At 47.0% G+C, this 22,864-nt stretch overlaps 1 protein-coding gene across 3 annotated transcripts; it reads right to left on the bottom strand.

Moving 5' to 3' along the window:
* Positions 1–729: 729 nt before the first annotated feature.
* On the bottom strand, positions 730–12,527 carry CD22 (CD22 molecule). Of its 3 annotated transcripts, XM_036441091.2 has the most exons (16): positions 12,439–12,527; positions 12,039–12,087; positions 10,419–10,474; positions 9,806–10,174; positions 8,572–8,877; positions 6,986–7,264; positions 6,598–6,861; positions 5,121–5,378; positions 4,652–4,915; positions 4,307–4,570; positions 2,957–3,053; positions 2,719–2,794; positions 2,425–2,549; positions 1,934–2,018; positions 1,205–1,439; positions 730–1,174 (listed from the first exon to the last, which is right to left on the bottom strand). In XM_036441091.2, exons 3-15 carry the CDS (start codon positions 10,450–10,452, stop codon positions 1,308–1,310), a joined length of 2,553 nt encoding a protein of 850 aa, XP_036296984.1. In that variant the 5' UTR covers positions 10,453–10,474; positions 12,039–12,087; positions 12,439–12,527; the 3' UTR covers positions 730–1,174; positions 1,205–1,307. The 3 variants fall into 3 exon arrangements, with proteins under 3 accessions (XP_036296984.1, XP_045438500.1, XP_036296985.1); XM_045582544.1 differs by lacking the exon at positions 12,039–12,087 and having other exon boundaries at positions 12,439–12,501; XM_036441092.2 differs by lacking the exons at positions 6,598–6,861; positions 6,986–7,264 and having other exon boundaries at positions 734–1,174; positions 12,439–12,525.
* Between the last annotated feature and the right edge of the window lie 10,337 nt (positions 12,528–22,864).

Genomic DNA, 22,864 nt, shown 5'->3' on the forward strand with positions numbered 1-22,864 from the left:
GAGAATGGGCTTTGCCCATTGGCATAGCAAGAGAATTGGAGGGGAGAGATCAAACCTGACAAGTGGAGGCAAGGACCTCCAGGGAAGTCAGAACTGGTGAATACAAGAGGGAATTGGTGGAGAGACTGAGGAAGGTAGAAAAATTCAGAGGTTTCTCAAGGCAGCTGGCCTTCAAGGAGCTCTTAGGCAGCTTGGACTGCAAAAGGAACTTGGCAGGGTCACTCTTGAGAATAGCTGTAACGGGTTGGCTTCCTCTTTTCGCATTCTCAAGAGATGCAAATAAGATGAGAATTTGGTGTGGGGACTTTTAGCTATTGCATAAGGCTTCTCATAACGGGACTCAAGCATGTAAGATTATACAGCACTTCCTACACTGAGCTATCTGAGGCTCAAATAAGCAGATGGCCAAGGCCCAAGGTGACTTGGCTAGGAAAGCAGAAGAGGCAGAGCCAGTGGGCTCTTTGAAACAAGCTAACAGACTTTTCAACCTGCTGATTTGATCATGAAATTACCTTGACTCCTGTCCCTTTTCCTTAAGCCCCATCCATGAGGCCAGCCCACATCTCTGTCCGACTCTGATTCCACAGACCAGAATTAGCTCACTGATTCTTTGAAATAATCAAGACATTTTTATTGTGCAACTCTTTGCTTGTTACATGTTTGTTCACACTGGTGTATGTCTCAGACCACCAACCCCTGACACAGAGAGGAGAAGTCAGTGCCAGATAGTTCCTCTTTCTGCCTCATTTCTGTCCCTTCCTTTGGACTTTGCTTCAGATATATTAGGCTTAAGATTAGTGAGTAGGGCTCTCAGAGTGGGGCAGGAGGGTGGGGTGTTAAGGGGATGGGGAGGGGAAAAGGAAAAGCTAGCGACAGCTGACCTCCCCAGGGACACAGACAGCTGGGGTGGGTGTTGGAGGGGTTGGGTGGTGGCAGATGGTTGGGGAGGGGCAGAGGATTTGTACAGTGCAGGCTAGGTGTTCAGATGATTTTCTGGGAGGGAAGGAGAGTGGGAAGGATAGGGCCAGGCCTTTGGGATGGTTGAGGTTACCAATGCTGAGAGGGAAGACTGTCTCTGGGCCATGCCCAAAGTTCTCTGTATGACTGGGATGCAGTAATTGTACACGAGTATGTACGTGTGTGTGTGTGTGTGTGTGTGTGTGTGTGTGTGTGTGTGCACGCGCGCGCGCATGTGTGTATGTATGTAAGGAGAGGTTGTGTAACTTCTCGATTGAGCAACAGGGACTGCAGGGGCCATGACTATCCCGACAGCCCTTAGGCACCTCCACCTCAGCCAATTTGATGCATTAGTGCTTTAGAGTCACGTACTCCACTCCTTCCTGTCTCAGAGGCCGCTCCGCAACCCCAAGATGAACCAGCTCCGAGTAATGTATCCCATCGTCTTCTGGAGCATCTGGAATCACGTTCTCATAGTCGCCCTGAGAAAGCCACATCATGGTCAGAAAGCCACATGCCTGACCTACAGTTTTCTCTTGTTGACTCCATGGCGGGGGAGGGGGTGGGGAGAGCCTCTAGAGCACGTGTGTCAAACACAAGGCCCGCGGGCCAAATCCGTCCCGCCAGGCCTTGCAATGTGGCCCGCACCGCGCTGTCATCACTGCACTCCGCTGTGTTTCCATCACAATGACAGTTTACGACTGTTCAGTAAATCATTCGGCCCTCGATTTAGGCTGGATTTTAGATTTTGGTCCCTTCTCTGATTGAGTTCGACACCCCTACTCTAGAGCCTAAGCAGGAGCACTCTTGTTCAGAAATCAGCTGCTGTTGGTATCTCAGAGTGGGAGGGGCCTGCCCCATGCCTGAGCCACCTCCCCTCACCTAGCCTTGACACCGCTGAGACCAAGCCTCCCCACCTGGGGCTCACAGCGGGGCCAGGCCCTCCAGTCCCTCCTTCCACACCCTGCCCTCTTACCACTTGCCGCTTCTGCACCACGGAGTAAGTGACCGTGTTGTCCCTGTTTAGGGAAGGTCTGTGCACCTCTGGGGTCCCTGCATCCCTGAGAGGGAAGGCAGATAGATAACCACAAATGAAACATTTCTCATGAATTCTGCCCTTTCTTTTAACTTCCCTAGACTCCAAGAGCACTCCAGCCTCTCAGTCCTTTCTGTGTACACCTAATGCTCACAGCAGGAGCTGATTTGTCAAATGAGTAAGTACCACAGTCTTAACCTTGGTGACAGAGACGGACTCTGGGCATATGTTCTCCTGACTTGAAGGAGCAGGTCCAATTCCTGAGACCATTACTTACCAAAGGGGGTGGGTTGTCATGGAGCTGGAATGAGGAAATGGGAGCATAGTGGTGCCTGGCATAGGCTTGGGCAAAGATGGCAGGTGGGGCATGGGCTTTTCCTCCCAAAACCCTCCCAGGATGCAGATGTCACCCTCCCCGGTCCCCTCAGTACCCAATCCTGGGTGTGTCAGTCTCGCCAGCAGGAAAGCGCAGCATCGCATAGCTGATAGAATCTTCCATCACCGGATTGTAGCAGCCCAGGGACTGGAGGCCTTCAGGGAGGGGGGCTCTTCTAATCTGCATGAGGGACAGGGTTTCAGCTCTCACCCCTCCTTTCCCCACCGCAGTTCCCTTCCCAGGAGGTTGACAGCCCATGCTTCTCCAGAGTCCTCTTCATCGCCCCCCTTCATTTTGCTTCTTTGCTTGACTTAAGGTCTGCTTGCACTTTGTCTTTCTTCCATCCTACCTTGTTATTCCTCACAAAGAAGCTCTGCCCACTGGAATTTTCCTGAGGCCCTTGCTGGCTCTGAATCCTCTTCCAGCTAAGAAATAAAACACGCTCAGTGAGGAGCAAGGTGGGGAAGGCCCTGTGGAATGGGTGAGCTGAACCTATAGGACTGAGTAAGGAGTTATTCCCTGGAATGGGCTGAGGGACAGAGGGAAAGCTGAAGGAAGAGAAAGGGAGGGCAGTGAGAGGAGCTCACCTTCGCTGAAACTTGACTCCCAAGAATGCCAGGAAGAGGATGACCAGGCACAGCCCCAGTCCCAGGGCCACTCGCCGGCTGATGGTCTGCAGGCTATCTGATGGGGAAAGGAGGACCCTCCATTGAGGACAGTGTCTCAGTCAGATACCAACCTACTCTGCCCTGGACATCTGCTTGGAGGGCATCCTCATCTTTTCTTGGTAGAGCCCTGTCCTTTGTCCTGTGTGACCTCCACCAGTGAGGACACAGTGCAAAGAGAGGGAAGCTAGGCCCCTCTAGGCCTGCCATTGGGAGGACCTGCTTTGTGACAGGCAGGAGCACACACAAAGCACTAACCCTCATAAAGTACAACTTCTTCAGAGAGCACTTGGCCATTCTACTAGAACTTCACAGAATTGTCCTTGGACCCAGCAATTTCATGTAGAACTTTGTCCTGCAACTATCCTTGCAGGGGTGCCCAAGCAAGAGACTTGCACACGAGTGAGAAGGGCACTGAGCAGCATTCACACACTGGAATACGGCATAGCCTTCAGGAAAAGAGACAGGTCTCCAGGGCGCCCACCAAGTGGAAACCAGGGAACATGTGTTTAGACGGTGTTACATTTCAAAGTAACACACTCAGGCTACTTCCCTTTAGTGTGCAGTTTTGCAGGCAATGGTCCTCTAAATTTAAAAACATAGCTCCAATTATAAATCTGAAAAAAAGCATAATAAATAAATACAATATTTTCCCTATGTTTCCACACACCCTCTGTATGCACTCTCCAGGTGGTGTTATTAGATTAGGGGGGAGGGTAGAGGGGAGATTCAGGGCAAAGTGTGAGCCCTGCTACTCTTTGTGAAAGGAAGGCTGTGTAGACACAGATGGATAGATGCACACTGTGCACATACAGGATCCTCTGAGGAGACGTAAACCGCTGCCAACAGTGAATGAAGGCTTTGAAGGAGAGAGCAGAGTTCTCAGGGAGCAAGAAAGGAGAGGTATTTCCACTCTGTACCCTTTCATGCTGTTTTAGTCTTTTACCATCTACTTTATGGTCTTAAAAAAACACTAAGGATGAGACAGAAAGAGACAGAGAGAGGGACCCCGTAGGAGCTCAGGATGTCTGAAAGGTGGAAGCAGCCTGCCCGGGGAATGCTCCTGGAGAGAGCCAGGAGAGACCAAGCGGGAGGAGGGAGGCCATGGAGCTGTGTGCAGGGGGAGGGCCTTTGAGCACATGGGTGGGGCTGGCCTGGCAGGATAGGGAGGGAGAGGAGAGGAAAGATGGGGTAGGTAGTCTGGAATGCACAGTCTCAGGGCAACAACTACAGGAGTGGCCAAGGCCAGAGAAGAAGAGGGAAGGGCCTTACAATAGACAGTGAGGGTACTGGGGGGCGACCGGTCCACACCCAGTTTGTTGAACCCCTGGCACCAATAGGCGCCTGAGTGCTGGACCTTCACAGGATCCAGTCTCAGCATCCGATGATTATGGTGGAGGTTCTGGTTATCCCAGTCAAACCAGTTATATTGGTAGATGGGAGGGTTGGCATCACTCTCACATGTCAGGACTGCCTTCTTCCCCTCCATCACTCTGTCTTTGGGGCTGATGGACACCCATAGCTTCCTAGGTGCATCTGTAAGAAGAAGTTACATCAGGACCCAGGTCGCCAGTTACCTGCCCTTGTCTGCTCTTAGGTCCAGGCCCAGCTACTCACACTGCACTGGGAGCACCAAGGCCTTGGATGTGCTCTGTCCTATGGAGTTACTGGCCACACAGCTGTAACTTCCAGCGTCTTCTGGGGAGATGGAGCCAAAGCTCAGTTCTCTTCCCTCCCTCAGAAAGATCCCATTCTTCTTCCAGAAGAAGTGAACATCTGTGGGACGGCTGCTTGAGAAGTTACACCGGAGGAGGACTACGTGTCCGGAGTGAATCTCAGAATGAGGGCTAATCAGCAGGACCTTGACATCTCTGGGGGCATCTGGAGAGCAAGGGCCTCAGTCTGACTTCTTGGGTCCCATTTTCCCTTCCTGTCCCCAGGAGCTCCTCTCCCCTTGGTGCTGAGGTCTGACTCGTATCTCCTCAATTCTCTGTAAAGATTCTGGTTCAGGCTTCAGCCTCCTCACCCTTAGAACCACATCTCCCACCCAAGCCACCTCCCCGAGGCCCCTGCCCGGGTCACTCACATTGGACCTGCAGGTTGACAGGGCGAGCCCACGAACACCACTGGTTACAGGCTGCGCAGGTGAATGGCTCGGCATTCCAGGCAACTTTTTGAATCCTTAGCACCCCAGGTACTAGCTCTTTCCAGGAGCCACGGGGTTTCCATTCATATCTGGTAACACTGGGGTTACTGGAAGTATAGTTACAGGACAGGGTCACATTGTCTCCTTCTCGAATTTGTGTGGAGTTTTGAATCACCATGGTTACCTCCTTGGGGGAATCTGGGAGGAAATGAGAGAAATGGGTGAAGAAAAGTCAGTGGTCATAATACCTGTTCCTTCCGGCATTCACATAGTTCCTAAACTAACCACAGGAAGGTTTGAACTTCCTTCTGGCATCTGTGTGAGGACAGAAACCCTGCCCTTCTTGTCTGGCCTGGCTGCGGTTAGAGGCAGGTTGGAGCAGCAGTTAGGAGCACAGCTCTGACAGAGAACATGTGGTGCTGTTTGTGGGTCTTTGCAAGGGTCTGCACACACAGCTGGGTGGCTGTAGCATGAGTGTTAGTAACAATAATAGCAATAATCATCATCATCATCATCATCATCATCACGGCTCTGAAGCTGCCGGCTCTACCATTTAGAACTGTGTGACCAGTTACTCATCTGCCAAATGAGGTTCTAAGAATATCTAACCTCATGGGATTGTTGCCAAGACAAAATAAGATGATGTCCTTAAAGCAGTGTGGTGTTTGTAAACACTTAATAAGCCACTGCTGCTATCACATATTAGGCGATATATCTAGATTAGGGGTGTCAAACTCAATCAGAGAAGGGGCCAAAATCTAAAATCTAGCCTAAATCGCGGGCCGAATGGTTTACTGAACAGTCATAAACTGTCATTGTGATGGAAACGCAGCGGAGTGCAGTGATGACAGCGCGGTGCGGGCCACATTGCAAGGCCTGGCGGGACGGATTTGGCCCGCGGGCCTTGTGTTTGACACATGTGATCTAGATGTTCAAGATTTGGGCATTCCCATCAGTGTATTTGGTCCAGATGATAATGTTCCAGGGTCCAAGAAACTATTAAATTCTCTTTGTCCTGGGCTTGATTCAATGACAAGATTCACTGTGTTAAACAGGGTCTGATGATGTAGAGGTAGTGACACATTTTTCCCCAGTTCTCCTCGAACACTTCAGAACCCCCTCTGGGACACAGCCACTGCTTAGTGATGCCAAGTCTCTGTGTCCCTCAAGGGGCCCTGGCATCGAGAAGTTTATTCATTCAATAATCTATTGAGCACCTACCACCAGCCAGGCCTTGTTCTGGTGCTGAGAATACAGCTGTGAACAACAGCAGAACACCCAGGAGCTTACATGTCAGGAGGGCCTGGCTTCTGCTTGCTGTTCATTCTAGGACCCAGGAATGCCATACACTCATCTGCTTCCTCCTCCACCCACATCCATCTTTTCCCTCTAGGACCCAGAGGCTCTGACTACTCACATTGGACATCCAATTCAGCATACTGGTCAATTCGTCCACGACCAAGACTGTTTTCTGCCAAGCAGGAATAACTCCCAGCATGCTTGTGGAGGACCTGTAAGATCTGAAAGGTCTTATCTGTTCCTCTCCATACTTCAATGTTATTGTGATACCAGGTATAATTGGTTGGAGGAGGATTGGCCTGTGATATACAAGTCAGATTTACTGTACTTTCCTCCTTAGCTGGCGAGGAGAAGATCTGAACCCTGGAAGGTTCTGGAACATCTGGAAAAAGGGGAAGAGGCAAGAGGTGGAGTTGAGCAGAGGTCTCTGCTGCTGGCCTCTTAAGGGCCTTGGTTCTACCCCACTAACTCCCTGCCTGCCCTTCCACAGCTCCCAGGAGGCTCACAGAGCACTTGGAGGACCGCTTCTGATGCTGATGTGCCCCAATAATTGCTGGCATCACAACGATACTTTCCACTCATCTGTTTGGTCACTTTAGGCAGAGTTAGATTGAGAGTCTTCTGCTCCCTTTGCAGTGTCTCCTGCTCTCTCATGAGGATTCCATCCTTGAACCAGGAAAGAGTCTGGTACTCTGGGTTGCTGCTGATGACCTTGCACATCATGGTCACAGGATCACCCTCTGTTACAGTGGCTTCTTTGGGAAAGACCTCCAACTTTGGTTTGTCTGGAGGAGCAGAGGGACAGTGAGGGAGGAGACAGGGAATTCTTAGAGAGGGTAAAGTAGCAAGAAGTTTCCAGGCCCTTCTTCTGATAAAACAGTGGCCTGCGTATAGCATGTGGGGGATGCAGCCCCTCACTGTTACCCTTGTCAACAAGTATGGGCTGGCAATCATCACAGCCTCCTAACTCCTGTCTCTGTTCCTCCCACCCCCAGTCCCTGCAGGTCTGGTTTCCACCAGTAACCAGCAGCATTCCTAACACTGTCAAGCAGACCTTGTCACTCCTTTGTTTGAAACCATTCTGTGGAGTCCACATGTAGAATAAAATCTAAAACCTGACTGCTGCCTACAAGCTCAAGTGCCCTGGTCCCTCTCAACCATCCTTTCCTACACTGGGCCCCTCAGACACTGTGCTGGGGCTCTGTGGCCCTTGTTTGCCACAGATACACTAGATTCCTTCTTCAAAATTTTCTCCTCATTCTTTCCTCTTCCTGGAATCTTCTCAAAAATATCTGCCTGCTTCAGTCCCTCCCTTCAGTCAAGCCTCAGCACAAGTTCACCTGAGTCACAGAAGTCTTCCTCTTTCCGAGCTCTGCTTTAGTTTGTTCTTAGTACACTTAGCACTCCTACTGTTTTGGTCTTTATTTCCTTGTTGATCTCTTTTTGCTTGCCTTTCCCATTCTAATGCTATCTCCATATGGGCAAGCATTTTGCTCTCTGCTATCTCCCCAGCAGCCGTAATAAGGCCTTGCACCTAGTTTTGCAACAAATATCTATCTATGAATAATGTAATAAATAAATAAATAAATAAATCCCTCCTCCCCAAAGAAGAACAATAAAACCTAACCTAATGATCATGTCATGGCTTAAGGATAGATTAAAATATTTTATTCTGACCAGGGATGGGAAACATCCATCTCACAGGCTGTATAAGGCCCATGAAATCCTTTGGTCTGGCCCTGCCAAGGCATTAGGGGTGAGTTAATCAAACGATCAAATATAGCTGCTAATTTTTAAGTTGATAATTTTGTATGGCCGACAAATGATGTTAAAAATATCCAAATGGCCCTGGGCAGATAAATGGTTCCCTACTCCTATAAGCAGATGCTGAAATGAGTCAGTTTCCAGATATACTGACCACAGGGATGGTGGAGGAGGGAATCCAGCTCAGTTGGACCACTCCCAGCTCTGGGGCCCACAGACTGATTATGCTTCCTTCTGTGAAGGCTCTGCTACCCTGGGTGCTCACTGAGAGGTTGGAAGGAGAGGACAAGTCCCTCATCCTCCCCATAGGAGCATTGGAGAGACTCACGCTTCACATCTAGCCACACTGTTTTCTGAGAGAGCAGACTGTCTTCTACGTCATTCCAGACCTGGCAGGTCAGATTCTTGCCATGGTGAGTCCATTGTGGCTGGAAGGTGAGCTTGCTCTGGGTGAAGATAGTCTGGGTGGTCAGGGAAGTCAAGAGGACAGGGGAAAGTTGAAATGACCCTTGCAGGGACCACTGCAATTTGATCTGGTGTGTAAAGCAGGCAAAATTCAGCAAGCAAGTCAGAGTGACTTCCTGTGACTCCCACATTTCTGGAGGGACCTCAATGCGAGGTGGAGGAGCGGTCTCTGCAAAAGAGAAAAGACCATGGTGGCAGCCTGGAGAACTGAGGACTGCTGCGTACCAGCCCCTCACACCTGGCTTTAGACGCTCTGGCCCAAATAGCCTTACTAGTCCATCCACTTCTCTCCAGGCCTGCCTTTCTCTGCTTTGAATCACTTTTGTTCAGAGAAAGCATCCTCTGAAATGTCTTGTGAACCTCCTTAGGAATTACATGTCATATTTTGTACTTATTTTATTCTCACTCCCAAATGCTTGCTTTCTAAATGTTTTCAATAAATAAACAAACAAACAAATAAATAAATGTTTTCAAGATCGCTCTCCCACCACTGCTAAGTGAATTTCACCAGTTTAGTTCAACATGCATTTCTTAGTTTTGACAACAAACTGCACTGTCTAATGACCTCACTATTGGAGGCACCACTAACAGCACTCCTTTAAGAGGTTCCTCGAGTAGATCAGGATTGTGGACAGCCAATCCTGGCTCTCCTGGGGCCTGGGTACCCTCAAACGGCAGGGTCTGAAGCTACATCTTACTTCAAACATAGAGCTGCCTAGTCCCCCCACCAAAGACAGCCTATAAAATGGAGTGAGCACATGCCTGAGGGGAAGGCCTCAGATCTGTTTCATCTGCCCCTACACGTGTCATTTAGCTATGAAGGGACAGTTAAAATTAACCACCAACATTGCAAGATTTTAACTTAACACATTGCAAGATTTTACTTAAAAATCGAGAGTTTTCTCTTGAAAAATAAGGTCACCTGGCATCCAAATTTCAGAATGGGCATGTTCCGATTTGACCATAGCCCCATTGTCTTGTGCTGCTGAGTCACTCACTGGCACCCCTGCCTGGCCTTTGTAGGCCACCTGGTTTTTGGTTTCCCACTTCCCTCCTTCCCTTGCCCAAGGTAAAGGACACCATCCCCAGGGTCTTACTGGAGACGTTGAGGACTATATTCTCCATCCATCTTTCATTCTTCGCTGTCATCAGCAGCCCCAGCTGACCGCTGTCTTGGGCTTTTACAGGGTCGATGTGAAGGGTGCAGTTGGATTTCTCATCTCCCAGGAATTTCACTCTTTCCTGAGAGACACGCACCTGTGACTTTATCTTCTCATAGAGGATTGTCCCATTGTAGTTCTTGGTCTTATCGTCATACACATAATTGTGGTACACAGTCAGGTTTTCCAGGACCATTCCTGGGATTACGCAGTGGCAGGGAATCCAGACACAGGCTCCCTCCCAGGCATAGAGGATGGCCGGGTGCTCAACTTTCCATAGGTGTGAGTTAGAAGAAGCTAAGTATTCTGAAACCCCCACAAGATCAGAAAGCATTATTGAGGGGCATGGAGAGCTTTCAAAGGAGTAAAGAACCCCCTCTGAAGAGAGAGGGAGACACACACACACACACACACACACACACACACACACACACACAGCAAGACACAAAGCCTACCCCACAATTACTCTTCTCTGTGCCACATCTTTCCTCCTCCTCCAGCTCCACAGTCACCCCAGAACCCAAGCACCACCCCAGACCACAGTCCTTACCGAGGAGCAGAAACAAGGGGCCTAGGAGATGCATGGTGTTGTGTCTAGGCAGGAGCCTAGGAAGGGAGCCTGGAGCAGAAAGAGAATGTCTTTGAGCCACCTGGTCACTTACTTCTTCTAAACGACTTTTCTTGCTCTTCTACTGAGTTCTGATCCCTTGTTCCTGATCCTGGAATCTTATGTCTGACTGCATAGAGGGATGTGGAATTCTGGAGGCACATTGGGCTTCTTTGATATGCCATGCCTCTCTCAATCTCTCTTCCCAGCACTCCTTCCTTTTTTTCATCCATCTACCCACTCATCCATACATGCCTCCATCTACCATCCATGATTGTATAAACTTCCTGCCCAGCTCTCAGTCTTTGAGTAACACCAGATGACTGAGCACTGCAAGTGCCAGGCTATAGGGAACTTGGAGCTCACTTTGGGGCAACTAGTGAAGGGTTTACATAGGGAAGAGACATGACCTAATAATTATAATAAGTATGATGTTATTAGGAGAGCATTTAAAGGGGTCTGAGAAGACTTAGAAGTCCAGGGGTTCCTCTCAGATGCTCCAGGCGCTGTAGGAAACATAAATCAACCAGGTGATCCTGGGTCTAGCCAATTGTGGCCAAGTGGGAATGTGAGCTCAGCACCGCCTGATCTTCACTGTTTCAAGAGAAGCCAAATTGCCATGTGAAATATCCTGCTTTAAAAAAACACAACATAAACAAGCAGCCTGTCTGTGCACCACAGACAGCCTAAAGACTGCCAGTGTTCAACTTCTCTCTTTCTCTCTCTCCCTCTTTCTATCTCTCTCCTTCTTTCCAGTGAGCTGGCCACCACATCACTATATTTTTACAAAGTTACATTTACATAAAGTTAAATTTAAGTCTCAATTTGCATGGCAGTGTCATCCCTGGGGAGTCAGGCAAGATGTGTCCACAGAGTGTGTCTCCTTTCTCAGCACAGATCTGTGCCCCTCCCACCCGCCGAGACAACATTTCCCACACATCAGTGTCCGCCCCACCCCCACCCCCCAGCTGTGTGGCTTCTGCCAAAGGCTGTTGGGTATCCAGTACCTGGTGTGGGAAAAGCTAAGCTGCTTGCTGAAAACATGAAGAGGTCTGTCCCCAGGTGTAGTGACTATGCTGGCTTGGCCCAGGCAGGGATAGGGGAAGGCACTAATAGTGTTACACACACACACACACACACACACACACACACACACACACACAAACACAAGTCTTCAAGGTCACATCCATTTGAGAGAAGCTGGGTTTAAAAAGTTAAATAAGACTCTTTACTGCAGGACTTTCAAACTCTTCAATTTATGGGAGTGGGGTGAGGAGGGGAGGGGAGAGTGACATACATCTCCCACATGGAGTTAGGGTACATACTTCTTTAGCCATAGGGACTACTTTACATTTTTTCACGAAAAACTTGGCAGGGTCAGTGTTTTTAGAAATGTACTTTGGATCCTCTTTGAGTTTCCACAAGGTCTATGGCAAGGGCCAAATTCCATGCAAAGATTAGCCTTCAGCAGCTGGGCCACTGTGCCAGCAGCCAGCATCCACCCTCTCACCGAGAACTGGCTTAATAATTCCAAGATGAATGGGAGAGGGGCTGTGTGCTTACCTGAAGGAGCTCCAGAAAGTCTCCTGGACACAAGAAGTGGGCTCCAGGCCTGGAATTGAAAGGCTGCTAAAGCATGGTGGAGCGTGGAGGCTACAGACAGTAGGCAATAGGCACAAAGACTCAGGACAAGGCTACACTGTTCAGGACCTCAGAGTCAGCCTCCCTGAGTTCATTCTTCCCTCTTGGACATCCAGTGACCATCCTATTCTCAGAAGGCTCACCAAGCCCAGCAGGGGAGATGCTCAAAGATAGGCCTCTACAACCTGCTATAACACACAAGAGAGGGAGGGTGGGGTACCCATTGTAACCCCAAGAACTGTGCCTGGAATACAGTAGCTGCTCCATCTTGGTTTTTTGAAAGCAAAAAAACACAAGCCACCAAAACAAAAATAGTTTTTACCTATTTCCTGGTGTCTTCTCTCTTCAGAGACCCTGGCAGCATCTGAGAGTGAAAGGAGAAGCACAGCGAAGTCTTCAGTAACTAATTTTCACCCTCTTTGGCCACACCTCCTGCCTCTCCCTGGCTCTGAAGATGACCAAGGGGAGTGGGGAGAAGAGGCAATGAGGGGGATATGGGCTTAGCGTCAGTTCAGAAGGAACACTCTGTGGTCAGGTTTTTTTTCTCAGTGTATGGAGTTTCTACATCAGATGAGTATCAGAGTGAGCTCCTTCACAAGTGCCCCTTTATCCAGCTCTTAGGAAATGACAATGACTCAATCCAAGCAGATTAGAACTGTCGACCTGCTGCAAAAGGCACAGGTCAGCTTGAAAGTATTTGTTGTTTAGTTTCACTGTCAGTGAAAAGTACAGGATCCGACCAGAGACATTTGATGTCTCAGGAGCCTCCAAGGGTTGAGAAAGAGCTCACAGATATAAGAAAGAAGATAACTTATGTGAACTATTATTGCATGGGCAAGTCTTGGAACTAAAACCTCACCACTTTTATCAGGTGTCTAGGCTGTGAGTATTGAGACCACAACTGGACAATAAGCAAAGCCATGCAAGTTCTACAGATGATAAGGGAAGCTTCTGAGAAATCTTCACTCTGGCACCAATATACTCTAATGACTGCTGGGCATTAGGAATAGAAAGAGGGAAGAACAAGGTCTTCAAAAAGCAGTGATGTTCTGGGAGGTTCTAGGCCCCTTGATTGTACCATCTTTGCTGCAAGAATTTTTGCCACAAATGTTTTTGCCATATAATTAACCATAAGGCAATTTTTCCATAAAAAAGGTAAAACAATGAAAAATAAAATAGAGTGCTCTCCCTCCCAGGAGCATGCCTATGCCTTTCCCTCCCCCACTCCACCCCAATCGGGGCCACCACATTACTATAAGCTTCCTCACTCCCAAGCTCCAACGGCCCTTCCTTTACCACTAGAACTTGTTTGCTATGCCCATTTTTTTCTAGGATTACTTTTTCTACCTCTGTAATTTACCCAATAAATGTCACTTACAGTTAAAAAGAAAATAGAAACATTAAAAATAAAATCCTATATAATTAAAGTGCAGTATGCAAATTGTCCCCTCAACCAGGAGTTCATCTGGGAGTTCAATCAGGGTGTGGGGCCGTCTGGGGGAAGGCAGGGAGGCCCTGACTGGCGGTGGTGACAGGAGGCCCCAGCCGTTGGTGGTGGCAGGTAGCCAGCCGGGGGCAGGGAGGGAGTACCCAGCCAGCAGCCAGCAGCCATGAGGGAGCCTACCAGTACACGAATTTCATGCACTAGGCTTTTAGTTAAACATAAGAAGATTTTATTGAGAAATACAAAATATTTGAATATATTTAAAATGTGTGTAGATTCATAGCAATATTGTACAAATAACTGACGTTATTTTGTACCTAAGCACTTGTCTTTGTTCATAAGAAATGTGGGTTCAACTCTGTGCCCTCAAAGAGGGTCCTCGACCTCTTTTTCCCTCCTAATGTAGTGTGTTTCAAAACAAGAAACCAACTATTGTGGCAAATCATTACCTAGAATTAATGCTAACATTTTTTTAAATATAGTTTATTGATTTTTTACAGAGAGGAGGAGAGAGGGACAGAGAGCAGAAACGTCGATGAGAAAGAAACATCGACCAGCAGCCTTCTGCACACCCTCCACCGGGGATGTGCCCGCAACCAATGTACATGCCCTTGACCAGAATCGAACCTGGGACCTCTCAGTCCGCAGACTGATGCTCTACCACTGAGCCAAACTGATTTTGGCAAAATGCTAACTATTTTAAGACCAACACCATGTCTTCTCATCACTGTACAGACCACTGTGAGGACTAGCTAAGACTTATTTATAATACAAAAATGTGAGTAACTGAAAACTTTGTCAATGGAGAAATGAAACCAAACAAAAATAAAAACACCAAACTGTCTATTTTTTTTTTTTTACAGTGGTTGATAAAGAAACGAAACACCACCAACTTACACTACACACAAAAATAAACTCAAAATGGGTACAGGACTTAAACATAATACAGGAAACCATAAAAATACTAGAGGAATCCACAGGCAGCAAAATCTCAGACATATGCCGAAAGAATTTCTTCACTGATACTGCTCCTAGGACAATGGAAGCTAAAGAGAAAATAAACAAATGGGACTACATCAAAATAAAAAGCTTTTTCACAGCAAAAGAAACCATCAACAAAACAACAAGAAAGTCCACTGTATGGGAGAACATATTTGCAAATGTTATCACTGATAAAGGTTTAATCTCCAACATCTACAGGGAACGTATACAACTTAATAAAAGGAAGATAAATGGCCGGGACCGGTTTGGCTTAGTGGATAGAGCATTGGCCTGCGGACTGAAAGGTCCCAGGTTTAATTCCAGTCAAGGGCATGTACCTTGGTTGTGGGTACATCCCCAGTGGGCAGTGTGCAAGAGGCAACTGATCGATGTTTCTCCCTCATTGATGTTTCTAACTCTCTATCCCTCTCTCTTCCTCTCTGTAAAAAATCAATAAAATATATATTTTAAAAAAAAAAAGGAAGATAAATGATCTAATAAAAAAAAAAAGGACAATGAAGAACTTCATCAGGGAAGAAATCAAGATGGCAGCATAGGTAAACACCTAAACTGCTGCCTTGCACAACAGTTTCAAAACTACAACTAAAAGACAAAAAGGACAGCATCCAGAACCACAGGAAAGCCGGCTGAGTGGAAATTCTACAACTAGTAGGAAAGAGGAAAGCACATGGAGAGTCAGAGTAACTGCAAAGGACTGAGGTACGGAGACATGCACGCAGAGAGGAAGGGCTGCTGAGTGCCTAGATGTCGTTCTCTGGTAGGAGAGGGAAGGAAATCCCTGACTGCACTTATCCCCAGTTCCAACTGCACTGAACCCTAGTTTTTGGCAAAACACTGTGGACCCAGGCTAATACAGGAGGAGTCTGAACTGTCAGGTAGAGAGAAAGACACACAGAGACTGGGAGGCTTGGGTAAGCCATGGTGGGCAGGGATCTGGAGATGCACGAGTGCACACAGAGGACTAACTGCTGAGGTTGCAGCTAGCTCTCCCTAACTCTCCCTACACTGAACTCCAGTTCTGGGTGAGCCTGGGGGAATCTGGACTGCCAGGTGGAAACTCAGGGGAGCTATGGAAGGCAGAGGTCTGGAGGCGCATGTGCAAGGGCAGGGCTGATGGGAAGCCAAGACTGTCTGCTCAGCCCTGAGACTCTGCCCCATCCAAGCTGAGCACAGATCCACTGGGGACTTAAAATCTACTTATTACCAAGAAGGTGTGTTGGAAGCCTCTGCCACACAGCTCCAGGCATTGCTCATGGTCCTGTAACAGGAGGAATTTTGGCAACTGGCCCATGGGTATGCCTTGATTTCTGGAGCCAGGACTGCATGAAAAAGGCAAGGTGGAGAGTATAACTCCTGAAAACAGTAGCTTTGGTGCCTTCACTCTTCCTTCCAAAGAGGTAGATGGGCTCCTTTTTGGGTGGCTTGAGTCTCACCACTTCACCCACACCAGGGAAGCAATGGAGACAGGCAACTACCGTAGATGCCACTGAGATGCCTGGGCTATCACTCCTCTCTTGCTGTGTGGCCCCTACCCAAGTCTGAAAGATGGTATTGGCACAAGAAAAGGCATATAAATCAACAAAACAGAACAGAAAATCCAGAAATCAAACCAAGACATTACACTCAATAAATATTTGAGAAAAGTGGCAAGAAAATACAATGGAGCCGAAACTGGTTTGGTTCAGTGGATAAAGCATCGACCTGTGGACTGAAGGGTCCCAGGTTTGATTCTGGTCAAGGGCATGTACCTGGTTGGCACATCCCCAGTAGAGGGTGTGGGGGAGGCTGATCGATGATTCTCTTTAATCAATGTTTCTAACTATCTATCCTTCTCTCTTCCTCTCTGTAAAAAAATCAATAAAATATATATTTAAAAGAAAAAAAAAGAAAATACAATGGAGTTAAGACAGTCTCTTCAATAAGTAGTTTGGGAAAATTGCACAGATACCTACAAAAACAAACAAACAAACAAACAAAAAACAAACTAGACCAGCAACTTATACCATACACAAGAATAAACTCAAAATGGATAAAAGATTTAAATGTAAATTGTGAAACCATAAAAATCCTAGAAGAAACCATAGGCAGCATTCTACTCATATGTGGAATCTTAAGAACAATATAAATGAACAAACAAAACAGAAACAGATTCATAGATACAGAGAACAAACTTATGGTTGACAGAGAGGAGGGGGGCAATGGCAGAGGGGGTGAAAAATGTGAAGGGATTAAGAAACATAAATTGGTAGATACAAAATAGTCATGAGATATAAAAAACAGTATAGGGAATATAGTCTATAATTTGTAATAACTGAGTCAAGATGGAAGTGTAGGTAAATGAGGTCCTTGCCTCCTCCCACAATCACATCAAAATTACAACTAAACTACAGAACAACCATAATTTAGAGCCACCTGAAATTAAGCTGAATGCAAGTCCTACCACTATGAAATTAAAGAAGAAGCCACATCAGGGCTTGTAGGAGGGGCAGAGGCTCAGAAGGTTGGTGCCACACTCATGTGAGGTGGTTAAAAATCAGAAGGGATGTCTCAGCTGTGAAGGTACCCCTTGAGGAGTATCACACTAGGCTCACCAACTCAGGGTTCCAGTGCCAGGAAGAGAATTTACAATAAGTTCTGGTTGTAAAAACCAGCCAAATTCGAGTCTGACGGAGACAGAAGCTGTTGGAGTCCCAGGAAGTTCCTTTTAAAGGGCCCATGCACAAACTTACTCAGACTCACTCCCTCTGAGCTCCAGCATGGGGGCAGTAGCTTGGAAGCCACCAGAAACATACAGGGAGGAACTGAATTATTTGGCATCAGGAGGAGGGCTGGAGGAGCAACATTCTCCCATGCAGAAGTGCTGGCAGAAGCCATTGTTCTTTTGATGAGCCCTTCCCCCATTGAGCCTGTAGACAGGTGCCATATCTGAGACTCCCTCAACCTGGCTCACACTGTTTGCCCCACCTTGGTGATTCCCCGAGACCCTGTCCCACCAACTTCCAAGTCCACTCAAACTGTTTCCACTAGGTTTACCTCAGGAATGGCCTATCTTGGCTCATGCTTCAGATTTTCTTAAAATCTTTTAAACAAGCAGCATCTGGCCTCAGCAAGTCCCATACCTCTCACTAAGTTGTCCTAGGCCCAGCACTAGCAGCATCCAGCCTTGGTTCACAGGTTGGCCTTGCCTGGGCCCCTTAAGCCCACAATAGCAAGCTTAGGAGACATAGTGGTTCTACCTAATACATAGAAACAAATACCAGAAGGGGACCAAAATGATAAGACAAAGAAATATAGCTCAAATAAAAAAACAGAACAAAACTCCAGAAAAAGAACTAAACAAAATGGATACAAGTAATCTACTACATGCAGAGTTCAAAACACTGGTTATAAGGATGCTCAAGGAACTTAGTGAGGACCTTGATAGCATAAAAAAGAACCAGTCATATATGAAGGATACACTAACTGAAATAAAGAATAATTTATAGGGATTCAATAATAGAGTAGATGAAGCTGAGAATCAAATAATCAATTTGGAATATAAGGAAGCAAAAAACACCAAATCAGAACAACAAGAAAAAAGATTCTCCCCCAAATGAGGATAGTATAATGAGCCTCTTGGGTAACTTAAAGCATACCAACATTTTCATCATGGGGGTACTGGAAGGAGAAGAGAGAGATAAAGACATTGAAAACCTATTTGAAGAAATAATGACATAAAACTTTCTCTACCTGGTAAAGGAAACAGACATACAAGTCCAGGAAGTACAGAGAATCTCAAACAAGATGAACCCAAAGAGGCCCACACCAAAACACATCATAATCAAAAGGCAAAAGGATAAAAACAAAGAGAGAATCTTAACAGCAGCAAGAAAAAAGCAGTTAGTCACATACAAGGGAGCTCCTATAAGACTGTCAGCTGACTTCTCAAAAGGAACTTTGTAGGCTAGAAGGGATTTGCAAGAAATATTCAAAGTGATGAAAATTAAGGACCTACAACCAAGGTTACTCTATCCAGCAAAGCTATCATTTAGACCTGATGGACATATAAAGAGCTTCACAGACAAGAAAAAGCGAAAGGACTTTATCACCACCAAACCAGTATTATATGAAATGCTGAAGAGTCTTCTTTAAGAAGATCAAAAATATGAACAATGAAATGGCAGTAAATACATATCTATCAACAACTGAATCTACAAACAAAATGAACAAGCAGAACAGAAACAAACTCATAGAGAACTTTTTGTTGGTTGCCAGATTAGGGGGTTAGGTGAAAAAGGTGAAGGTATGTGTGCAGGATTTATTGTCGTGGTCACTTATTAAGTTATGTAATCTCCAGTCACTTGGGTATACAACTGCAACTAATATAATGATGTATGTCAACTATAATTGAAAATAAAAAATTGTTAAAAAATATTTTAATAACTATGTATGGTGCCAGGTGGGTTCCGGAAATATTGGCAGAAACACTTTGTAATATATATGATTGTCTAACCACTATGCTATACACCTGAGACTAATACAGAATAATGTTGAATGTAAACTGTGATTGAAAAATATAAAGTTCTCTTAAAATAAATAAATGAATAAATAATTAAGAAAAAATAAAGAAGGCCAGATCCTCTGGTATAAGTGGTATTAATAACTAACCATTGTTAGCCCTTACTTCCTGCCAAATGATTCTACCTGATTTACATTAACTCATCTCCATGTACCTTCTATATCAACTATGACAATGCTTTGCAAAGTGGGGTCCCTGCACCAGCAGCAACAGCATCACCTGGGCACTTGTTTGGAAGGAAAATTCTCAGGCCCCATTCCAGGCTGCAAAAATGAAAAACTCTGGTATGGGCCCCGCACTCTGTGTTTTGATGGGGCCGCCAGGGTGTTTGGAGGAGTCTATGCAAGGAGAAATTAAATCACTTCTCTGGGTAACTGTGCAGCCCTGATTTGAACACAGAGTCCCGGCTCCTCAGTCAATGCATTTCCCACTGTGCTCTACTGCCATTTTGGTGAGAAGGCACAGAAGCCCCAAAGCCCCAAGGTGCTAAGGGAGCAGTAAAAAGAGAGCTTCAGGGCTGCACAAAATTCAGATGGCTCTTGAGGAAGGCAGATTTCCTCTGGTTTTCCAAGAAGGCAGAGGATTCAGCAGAGGTCAAAGTCTAGAGGCAGGAATAACCAAAACCAAGTTGGGAGGGAAAGTGATGGAAGCTGCTTTGCCCCTATCCTGGAGAAAGGAAGAGATGCAGTGGTAGCTAGTTGAGACTGCCTTGCAGTCTGCCCAAGCCCTTTCCTCACAGGACTGGCGGTCTCCTAGGGAGAAGAATATTAGACAAATAACCTTATGCATAATATCTGACTGCCACTTGTGGACCGCCCCCCCTCCCCCCGCGCGCACCCCCCTCCCCCGTGCGCACCGCGCCCCCCCCCCCCTTCACAAGGTAAATGCAAAGTGTACTTTTAGAGCAGAGAAAGGAAGCATGCCTTAGGGCCCCAGTGGTCAGAGGTCCCTGTGAAAGGAAAGTTACCCAGGAGTACCCTGCATGAAGGCCTCAAGTGGGAACGAGTTTGGGGAAATTCCAGGAGTGGAAGTGAGGCCAGGTGGTGCGAGATGAGGCAGAGAATAGTAGGGCTTCACAGCAGCCTCGGTGGAACTTTCTACCAGATCCCTTGCACACACAGAGGCCCTGCCCTGGCACGCCCGTCCCCTGACAGCAGAGCCTGGCTCCGGCAGGTCTAGCCTGGTCGGAATGCCCCTAAGGACTTTGCCCTAAGGAGCAGAGCAACGTCAATAATGAGGGATTCTGGGTAACCCTGAGCTGCCTGAAGTCCCATCCCAGCCCCGTGCCAGACAGCCAGGTGATTCAAGGAAGGATTGGGAGTGACTGTTCCACTAATATTTATGCTTTATTTAGTATGTATCAGAACAAAAGAAAACCAGCATACCAAACTGGTGGTTTGTGTGTGTGTGTGTGTTTTCTATAAAAGCTTAGGAAAGGCTAATTTTTTTAATTAATCAATTGAATTGACCTGAAGAAATATAACAAATAAAAATGACCCTGTCCTGGGAATCTTGCCTGGGGCAGCAGCCCCATCATTCATTCTCAGTGAGGAAAGGGCTTCAGGTCTGCACTGGCTGCTCAATCTCCTCCCCTGGGTTGGGGTTGAGTTCTCACAGCACTGCTGCAGCAGAGCTCTGTGCCTCCTTCTCTCCCACCCACCTCTCTCTCAGCTCCAGTCTGCTCCCTGACCGGGTGACATCCGCAGCCTGCACGCTGGGCAGCAGCCAAGCAGAAGACCTCTCCTCAACCCCAGAGTTTGGTCTGCCTGGTATTTGAACCCAGGTCTGTTTGCCTTCTCAGCCCCAGCAGCAGTTCGGCCCCGTCTCTCACCCGTACCTGCCTTGACCTGGCGCTGCTGCCCGCTGCCACACACTCCCTTCCCCAGTTCCGCGGAGCCCCGCCCCCCTCATCTATCACCCCGCAGAGGGTGGCATGGGCCTCCCTCTTTGGGACGATCGGAGCCCCCCTCACTGCCATCCATAGACCGCCAGCTGATGGCCTGGGTTTCCTCTGCAGGTCATCCATGGTGGAGCACGCCCTTTACTCCCCCTCCTCCCCATTCATTGCCCTGCAGAGGGTGGCCTGGGCCTCCTTTGGGGCATGGAGCCTCCCCTCCCCCCACCAAATCGCAGGGCACCCGCCTTGGCTGGCCTGGCGCCAGTGCATGTCATAGCACAGTTGTCTTGATGGTCCTTCTGCTTTTCAGCCCTTCGGTTGATTTGCATATTATGCTTTTATTATTATAGATTTTCCATACAAACAACTGTAAACCTACTTTTATGCCACCCCACATAATATACATACATGCACACCCCTCCCCAACCATTTAAGTTGTAAACATCATGCTCCTTTATCCCTAAAGATTTCAGTCTGCATTTCTTAATACCAAGGATATTCTCTTAAGTATCGATGATAGGATTAAAATCAAGACATCTAATGCCATTAGCTAAACCACAGTTGGCACTCAAATTTTATCAATTAACCCAACAATATCCCTTTTAGTTTTCCCCTTTCTCGCTCTCTTCCTCCCCTTTACCCAGAATCCAATTCCAGATTATGCATTGCATTTAGCTTTCGTGTTTCAAAAATCTCTTCAATCCACAAGAGTTCTTCAGCTTTTCTCTGTTTTCCACAACACTGCCATGTTTAAAGAGTCCAAGCCCATAGTTTTGTCACTTGTCCCTCAGTTGGGTCTGTCTGATGTTTGTTAAAGATCGGGTACAGATTATGTGCTTTGGAAGGATGACCACAGCAGTGTCATTTATGTCTTCCTTAGTGCACCATGTAGGGAGACACATGTTGGTTTTGTTCCATTTTAAGGGGTGGTAAAAATCACTTGTGCCGAAACCGGTTTGGCTCAGTGGATAGAACATCAGTCTGCGGAATGAAGGGTCCCAGGTTGGATTCCGGTTGGGAGCATGTACATTCAGGAGGCAGCTGGTTGATGTTTCTCTCTCATCGATAATTCTAGCTCTCTATTCCCTCTCCCTTCCACTCTGTAAAAAATCAATAAAATATATATATTTTTTAAAATCACTTGTGAAAGAAGGTGTTTGTCAGGTTTTTCCATTGTAAAGTTTGTCTGTATAAGGAAATCTGTAATTTACAGGGGAATATTGTGAACTGTGCAGAAAGCCTACTCTTCAAATCTTCACACCTTAGTTTTTAGAATCTATTGAAGAGTTTGGCTTGAACCAACTGTTACCATGATGATTGCAAAATAGTGATTCTCTTATTCCATTAATCATGCACTGATGGGGTCCCTCAGCCCGGCCTGTGGGGAACTGACCTACACCAGCAGTCTGACATCCCCCAAGGCCGTGGTCTGCAAACTGTAGCTCGAGAGCTACATGCGGCTCTTTGGCCCCTTCAGCTTGGCTCTTCCACAAAATACCATGGCCTGGGCAAGTCTATTTTGAAGAAGTGCCATTAGAAGAAGTTTAAGTTTAAAAAATTTGCTCTCAAAAGAAATTTCAATAGTTGTCCTGTTGATATTTGGCTCTGTTGACTAATGAGTTTGCCGACCACTGCCCCAAGGGATGTAGTAGTTTGTGAAGCAGCAGGCCTCTGGGGAGGATCCCAAGCCCAGGCGGCTGCCCCGCCACTCCTGCTCATCCCAGCCCTGCTGTGCCTGCTGCTGCCACCTCTTGGTAGGCTCACTGCTATGGTCTCTGCACACCGTCCTAGGGTGATACTGGTGCATCAGTGACAGAGAAATAGCTGCAGGCTTGCACCCAGTCAGT

Source organism: Pipistrellus kuhlii, unplaced genomic scaffold (assembly GCF_014108245.1).
Source record: "Pipistrellus kuhlii isolate mPipKuh1 unplaced genomic scaffold, mPipKuh1.p scaffold_m20_p_17, whole genome shotgun sequence".
In the NCBI taxonomy this organism is placed as follows: domain Eukaryota; kingdom Metazoa; phylum Chordata; class Mammalia; order Chiroptera; family Vespertilionidae; genus Pipistrellus; species Pipistrellus kuhlii.

Excerpts from the sequence above, each read along its gene's own strand:
- CD22 (XM_036441091.2), bottom strand. The coding sequence starts at position 10,452 with ATGCATCTCCTAGGCCCCTTGTTTCTGCTCCTCG. Across the intron at positions 8,878-9,805 it reads TATAGTCCTCAACGTCTCCA|AGACCGCTCCTCCACCTCGC; the intron begins GTAAGACCCTGG and ends TCTCTTTTGCAG. Across the intron at positions 3,054-4,306 it reads CAGTACCCTCACTGTCTATT|ATAGCCTGCAGACCATCAGC; the intron begins GTAAGGCCCTTC and ends TTTCCCCATCAG.